Source organism: Buteo buteo, chromosome 10 (assembly GCF_964188355.1).
Source record: "Buteo buteo chromosome 10, bButBut1.hap1.1, whole genome shotgun sequence".
Lineage (NCBI taxonomy): Eukaryota > Metazoa > Chordata > Aves > Accipitriformes > Accipitridae > Buteo > Buteo buteo.
The window spans coordinates 26,401,469-26,408,781 of record NC_134180.1 but is presented as its reverse complement, the minus strand read 5'-3'; the positions used below and the strand labels follow the sequence as shown (position 1 = coordinate 26,408,781).

The 7,313-nt window shown below is 64.9% G+C and overlaps 1 protein-coding gene across 1 annotated transcript; it reads right to left on the bottom strand.

Moving 5' to 3' along the window:
- Nucleotides 1-2,443: 2,443 nt before the first annotated feature.
- On the bottom strand, nucleotides 2,444-5,355 carry BARHL2 (BarH like homeobox 2). The gene is made up of 3 exons (XM_075037569.1): nucleotides 4,776-5,355; nucleotides 3,227-3,452; nucleotides 2,444-2,756 (listed from the first exon to the last, which is right to left on the bottom strand). Exons 1-3 carry the CDS (start codon nucleotides 5,353-5,355, stop codon nucleotides 2,444-2,446), a joined length of 1,119 nt encoding a protein of 372 aa, XP_074893670.1.
- Nucleotides 5,356-7,313: the final 1,958 nt, after the last annotated feature.

The following is a 7,313-nucleotide window of genomic DNA, read 5'->3' as shown; positions in this document are numbered from 1 at the left end:
CCTGCTCCAAACCTCCTCCCGCTCACACGCACTTTCCAGTTGGGTCTAGAAACACCTTGCAGGGGAGGTCGCGGTTCCTCGCCCCCCTGCCCCGGCAGACCCTGCTTTAGACACCGGCCGACGTGGCACCGGCAAGACCCCAACCCAGCCGCGCTCCCCTCTGCTCGCTCGCTCTCCTGCCTGCAAGCCCCTGCCCGCCACGGTCCCGAAGGCCCGGGAGCCCCCTGCCCCTGCCCAGGCGGGCACCCCGCGGCCCCGGGCCGGCCCTGCTCGGGAGGGGAGAGCTGGGGGACACTCATCTATTTCGCATGAACTTTCCTTCCTTATTCTCACTACTTTTCAGAGAGTTTGTGCAGTCAAAACCGAGCCCCGATTTAGCCATCGGGAAGAACAACGAGCTGGGACCAGCTTTTCCCGCTGGGTCGCCTCCTTTGGGGAGAAAACGGCCCAGGATCCTTTGTTTAGACTCAGGAAAGGGCCTTAACCGAGCCTAAATTTCCTGCCTCCTTCCCCAGCCCGGATAGGATGCGTTTCCCCGGAAAACCTCGGCGGCGAGGCGAGGCGGGGCCGGAGGCTCTGGCCACTCGGGGCCTCGCTCCCGGGTCGTTCCTGCCGGGGGTAATTTGGGGGCCACGGCGGAGGCGCGGGGGAATAGACAGCGACCGCCGCAACACGGGCAGAAAACGAGGTGGGCGTTCCCGACCCGCTCCCCTTTTGTTAGATCAAGGCAGAGGTCAATATGGTTTTAACGCGAATTTATTAGCAGAGAAATCAGCAAGCCGCTCGCTAATTAGCAAAGCCCAAATAAACGTGCCCGGAGGCTTCTCTTTTTCTTTTTTCGGGTTTGGGTTTGTTTTGGTTTTTTTTTTCCTTCTATCTCAAAAGAAAGGAACCCACGAGCAAAAACAGAAAGGGGGAAAAAAAAAAAAAAAAAGAAGAAAGCCAAACCCTCAGAGGAGAGGATGATACTGGACTTTATGAATGTTTTATAGGTAATTGCTGTATAACTTTCTAATTTCGCAGGGGGGTGCTCACCTCCAAAGGCTGGGACCAAAGCCGTCCCCGGAGCCCAGTGGAGGGTCACAGGCCCCAGCCCCGACTCGCGCCCCCTCTGCCCCCGCGGGACCCGGCGGCCGGGGGAAGAGAGGCTCTTGGGAGGGAAGCTGCCTGCCAGGGGAAGGGAGCGGGGGGCAGCAACAAAAATCAAAGGCCGGCGGGACTCGGGGGCTGCGTGTCCGCCGAGACCCCCCTTCTCTCCGTGCCTCTTTCCCCTCGTTACTCACCCCGACCGCCGGCGGTCGCTGCTGGCCCCGGCTCGGTGCGGAGACAGCTGCCCGGCCGGGGTCGTCGTCCCCAAGGCCGGCACGGCCCCGCCGCGCCCGCCCCCGGGGACGGGAGCAGAGCAGAGCCGGGCCGCCCGCCGCGCCGCAGCCTCTCCCTGCCGCCTGCCCGGGAAACCTACCGCCGCCCTGCCCAGATGCTTAAAATAACGGTGAGGGGCACGACACCTGCGCGGGGATTTGTTTTCCCTTTAAAATACAGATAGGGAAAAATAGCGCCGGTTGTGAAACAACGAGCCTAAAATTAAAAATAAAATAAAAATAAGAAAAAAAAAAGAAAAAGTGGCATTTGCCTTTTCTACTCCGAATTTCTTGCATTCTCGTCACGGGGAAAATTAGCTACCTTGAATTTCCACGTTTGTTAAAAAAAGATAAAGTTTATTTCTTTTCGTTGTTGTTGGTTTTTTTCCATGTAATTTTTCAGTCACAAAAAAATCTATATTTTGTCATCTAAGCATTTATTTTACTGAATCCAAAAAGACATGAAAAGGGAGAGGGGAAACTCACGTTCGTTCGTTTTAAACTAACGTATAGAAGTGAATTTTTTTTTTCCTTTTTTTGGACGACATATAATAAATATGATATAGCACTCAGCACTCGGTCTGTACAATTCTGTTCGCATTAGGGAGCATGCCACTTTTCAATAAGAAAAAAAAAAGGTCATGAGAAAAATCAGTGCAAAGTTCTCCGTTCCCCCGGTCTTCTCTGCCGGGCGGGGGTCGAGGCGCTCTCATTCCCTCCGTCCTCCGCAGCCGTTAGTCTCTCCGGCGGGCTCGGGCTCCCTTTCCCTCTCCTCCTCCTCCTCCTCCCCCTCCGTCCCTCTCTCTCTCCGAGCTCCAAGTCCTGCCTCGCAGGAGCCGAGGTCGGCGGGTCGCCCCGCGGCTCTGCCCGCCTTCCCCCGCGTGTGGTCGTTTCACTTACGGGCTCGGCTCTGGGTTCACGGTTCAAGAGTCCCTGCTCTGACTGATCGCCTCCCTCGGTGGCCGGTGGCTGCCTGCAGAAGCTCCTGCCCCTCGGCTTCCCCTCGCTTCCTCCTCTGCGGTGCTGGGGCTTGTTTGGGGACGGGGAGGGGAAGGGCTCGTTGCGGGGACCGCGGTGCCGCTTCACCGGGGGTGCGGGGTGCCGGGCATGGGGTTGGCCAGGGGATTGAGGGCCGGCTGCCCGCCGGGCCCCAGCCCGTGGATCAGCACCCGCGGCACCAGCGGCCGCTGGAGCTGGGGGTGCGGCGCGGGGGGAGTCCGGTACATGCTGCTGTACATGGCCGCGGCCGCCGCGGCCGCCGTCGTGCTGTCCATGCTGCCCAGCAGGCTGGGGTGGTAGAAATAGGGCGAGGGGAACATCCTCTGCAGGGCCGAGTAGTTCCCGGCCTCGGCCAGCAGCTCCAGGCCCACCGCCGTCTGCCGCTTCCACTTCGTCCTGCCGGGGGGAACAAGAGGCGGCTGCAGGGCGGGCGCCGCGACGGGGCACCCGGCCCGGCTCCGCGGGGCTCCGCGGGCGGCCAGCCCCCTCCCCTCCCCGGCACGGCCCCGCGCCACAGGCGCCCCGGCCCTGCGGGCCCGCGCACGGCGCGACCCCCCAGCCGGGCCCGGCTCCCCCCGGCCCCCCGACCCGTGCACGCGGCGGCTCCGGCCAAATTAATAACCACGGCGCACGGCTAGATCGCAGCGCGCTGACACTAATGGTTTGCGACAGAATTAGGGTGGCTGCAGCCGTATGTAATGAGACAGAAAATTACGGCAGCGGTGACAGGGGCCGGACCCCCCAGCCCGCCGCCGGGGAGGGCGCGGGGCAGCCGCCGGGCGCTCCCCGCCTGCCCCCCCCAACCCCCACCCCCGCCGGCTCTCCGGGGAGCCCCCGGGCCGCCGCCCCGCCGGGAGCCACCTTACCTCCGGTTCTGGTACCAGGTTTTCACCTGCGTGTCGGTGAGGTTGAGGGCGGCGGCCAGGTCCATACGGTCCTGCACGCTCAGGTACTTCTGCCGCTCGAAGCTGCGCTCCAGCTGGTTGAGCTGGTGGTCGGAGAAGGCGGTCCGCGCCTTTCGCGGCTTCTTGGCCCGCACCGGCGGGCTGTCCCGGCTGCTGCTGATCTCCCGGTCGCCCTCCTCCTTTGTCCCTGCGAGCGACCCGAGGCGCGGTGAGGGCCGGCGGGACACCGGCTCGCCGCCCGCCCCGCCGCGGTTACCGGGCCCCGCCGCCCCCTCCCCGGGGGCCCCTCCGGGGCATGGGGGGGACGGTCAGAGACGGCGGGGGGCGGCGGCGGCGAGCCCGTCCCGGGGACGGCGGGATTTCCACCCTCCGCTTGCCGGCTACAGGGCTTTCGTTATTTCCTCGCCCTCTCCCCCCCGGCCCGAAACCCCGGGAAATCGGTACGTCAATCCGGCTCCGCTCGGGCCCGGGTTTGTGGCGCTCCTTGATCTTCCCCGCAGGAAGAACAATAATCTCCCTAATTGACCCACTGGGGAGGTCGGTGCGCGCAAAAATGGCCAGACCAGACTGTACATCTGGTTTGGGCACTCTTATGCTAATGCTAAAAGAGCCAAATGAGCGGCACAGCCGGGCGTCTCGCTGTTCTTCAGCCTGGCGAAAATACCTCAGTGGGGCAAAATTAGAAAAATGCGTCCTGTCGCCTCTCGGCTGAACTGGGCTGCCTGCGAGGGAGGGCAGCTCCGCCGGCACCGCAGGGAATATAGTCCCTCTCCCTGCCTCGCCTTTGCTCACTCTTCTCCTTCCTTCCCCTTCCTTTCCCCACGCACACATCGCTATTTTAATTTACGAACCCCGCACGCCGGGGGCTTCCCCATCAGCACGAAATCCGTAATTAAAAAAAAAGAATAAAAGACGGAGAAATAACCTTCCTAGCCCGGCGCGGAGAAAACCCGGGTGTTTTGCAAAACGCACAAAGCCCTCCGACCTTCTGCTGCCTATCGCGGTGATTGGTTTGGGGTTTTTTTATTGCTTTATTTTTAATTAAAAGTTTTTTCGTTTACTTGGAATTGGCTGTCGGGGAAGTGGGATTTTTTCCCTTATTTTTCTTTTAGATCGAATGAGCAAAAATGAAAAGGCTGAAGGCAGTAAGTGCAGCTGAGCCGCCGGTTCTTAGAAAGCCGGAGAATCATTTATGCGCATTTGCATTAAAAATAAATACATTCTGGTTTCCAGCGCGATCCCACTGCTCCGGCTATTTCCTTAAAACCAGGGAAGTTAAATAAAAAAGAGGAGGAAAGGCCGACAGAGAGGGGGGGGGAAACCCTTTCATTTCCTACCGATCTTTTAAACCCGCGATAGCGAGGACCACCGACAAGCCCCGGCAGAGCGGAGCGCTCCTACCGCAGACTTCCCCCCGATTTTCGTTTCACCACCGCGGCCGAGCGTCGCGGCCCCGGTTTTCACGGCGGCCGAGGCGGTGCGGGGCCGGGCCGGGCCGGGCCGTACTCACCGTGGCATTTGATGTCGCCCTGCGTGTCGTCGCGCTTGTCGAGCTTGGCTTTGCCGTCCTCCTGCTCGAGTTTGGGCCTGAAACTCTCCGGGGCCGCGCTGCCCTCCTGCTTGGGGGTGTGATGGGGAGAGGGGACGCTGGTACTGTAAGGTGCACACGCCGCCAGCGGTTTGCTGTCGCCCAAAATGTCCTTAATTAAAAAAGAAGAGGTGGAAGTCCTGGGGCCGGAGCTGGCCGAGCCCAGCTGGGGCGGCGGCGGCTGCGGGGGCGACGGCTGCAAACTCGGCGGCGGCGGCGGCGGGTGCGGGCCGAGGTGGAGGTGGTGCGGCGGCGGCGGGAGGCTCTCCGCCACCCCCAGGTGCGGCTCGGGGTGCTCCATGCTCACCGAGATGGGCGACGAGGGCGCCGTCCCCACCGTGTCGATCTCCGAGCAGGGGGACGGCGTGGCCTGGCTCCTAAAATCCGCCGGCCGGCCGTCGCCGTGGGGGCGAAAGTCTCCGTTCATGACTCCGGGGCTGCCGGTGCTGCCGCCCGACAGGATCGTGTCTATCCCGAAGCTGGACCCGCTCGGCCCCTCCATAGCGGACCGCTTAGCGCCGCGCCCGCATCCCCGCGGGCGGCCGCGGGGGTCGCGCCGGGGGTGGAGGGGAAGGGGGGAGGGGGTGGAGGGGGGGAAGCGGGTTACCCCAACCCGCGCACCGGCGGCGCGGGCGCCACTAACGCGGGGCCCCCGCCGAGCACCGCATCGCCGCCGGGCCGCCTCTCTGCTGCCCAACTTTGTTGCGGGAAGTTGCGGGCGCGGAGCGGGGCGGACACCGGCCACTGCGGCGCGCCCGCCCGTGCCCACCGAGCTCCTCTCGGCGGCGGCGACTCCCCCCGTGACGTCACGGCCGCCGCGTCCCCCCCCGTCCCCCCCCGCCGTTTATTATAAACCCGGGCTTTTGCCGCCGCCGCTGCCCGCCCCCATTGGCGGAAGGCCGAGCGGGAGCTGACGCAGAGCGGGCCGCAGCCAATCAGCGGCAGCGGCGGCGGGGACGGGCGCGGGAAGGGGGGGGCGCGCCCCCCCCCCCTTCCCGCGCCCGTCCCCGCCGCCGCCCCGTCGGGCGCCGGTTCCCCATCCGCCGGATCGGATCCTCCGGAGAGCATCATCCGGTGTTCCCGGGACGGTTCCCTGGTTGAATGTCAGAGTAATGGGAAGTGCCAGTGACAAGACGTCGTATTAATCCTGATGAAGTGGCGTGTCAACCTAATTAGCGGAGTAATTATAAAGGTGGTAATAAATGATTTAGAGTTCCCCGAGTTATATTTTAGTACGAATTACCATTTCCAGGCCCCTACCAAGCCCACCCCGACGTCTCCCCTCCCGGCCTCCAGCGGCCACGGGACCCTACCAGCCCCGGAAACAGCAGCCGCGGCCCCAAATCTCGGGGTCGCAGGGGGACGGGGCATAGCAGTGGGGCCGCAGGGCAGGATTAGGGCAGGAGGAGCTCAGGGGAGATTTTTCGGGGGCTGGCGTTCAACCACGGCACTAGGCGATGCCTTAGGGGTGGGGCGGCTGGCACACCGGCCCCGCACGCACGGCTGCCCCGGTGATGGGAGACGGCCGCCGGCCTGGGGCGAGGAACGGGAGAGCGAGGACACGAGTGTCCCTTCTCACCCCCTCCTCGTCCTGCCTGCCCCGTACCGGGAGTGCCCCGCCCGGCCCTGCGCAGAGCTGCGCGGGTGCGGTGGTCGCGCGGGTGCCCCCCTCCCCCCCGCGGTTCGTTTCCCGGGGAAACCGTCCCGCTCAGAGCTGTGGTGGGGTGCGGGGAGGGCATGGGGACCAGAGCGGGCGCGGGGGGCCGCGGCGAGCCGATAACTCGTTGCGGGCTGTTGGGCCCGACGTGAGACGCCGCAGCCCCGGGGCAGTGGTGCGGGATGAGCAGCCGCGCCCCGACAGGAGAGGTGCCGATGGGGAGAGTGCCGCGGCCTTCGGCCTCGCTTCCGACGGCTTGGGGCCGGCCTTCCCTCGTGGGGGCAGCCGAGGAGCTTCTGGGCCCTCGCTGCTTAAAACCGCCGGGTCTTCCCTGGGATTCACCGGTGTCACACCCGAAGCGCACCAACCCTCGCTGGGCGCCGCGGCAGGGCAGGTCCCGGCCCCACTCCCGCACGTCGGACGAAGATTTTCGACGGCGGGAAACCCTGCCCACGGGCAGCCCGCTGCTACGAGCATCCCCCGCTCCGCCCCGACGGCCCCCCATCGCCGCCCCGCGAGCAGCCGGGGGGCAGCCCGGCGTACGGTTTGCCCCGGGGCTTTAGGCGCCAGTGCTGCGCCCGGAGGCCGGTGAGGGAGCGGAGGCGGCGGCCCCGGAAGAGGTGCAGGGCCGCCCGTGTCCGCTGGGCGGCGGTGGCGGCCGCCCCCATTGTCCCCGACGGGCGCCCGGCGCGGACGGGGCCGGAGGCGACGCGGAGGCCCCGGTGCGAGCGGGGTTGGCGGCACGGCGGGCTGACCTCCTGCCAGCACGTCCCTACAGATCAGGGCGCTTGAAGGAACAAGGA

What these genes read in the sequence shown, in the direction of transcription:
- BARHL2 (XM_075037569.1), bottom strand. Translation starts at nt 5,355, where the DNA reads ATGGAGGGGCCGAGCGGGTCCAGCTTCGGGATAGACACGATCCTGTCG. An exon ending in GGGCGACATCAAATGCCACG is followed by an intron (nt 3,453 to 4,775) that starts GTGAGTACGGCC and finishes GGTCGCTCGCAG; the next exon opens with GGACAAAGGAGGAGGGCGAC. An exon ending in ACCTGGTACCAGAACCGGAG is followed by an intron (nt 2,757 to 3,226) that starts GTAAGGTGGCTC and finishes TCCCCCCGGCAG; the next exon opens with GACGAAGTGGAAGCGGCAGA.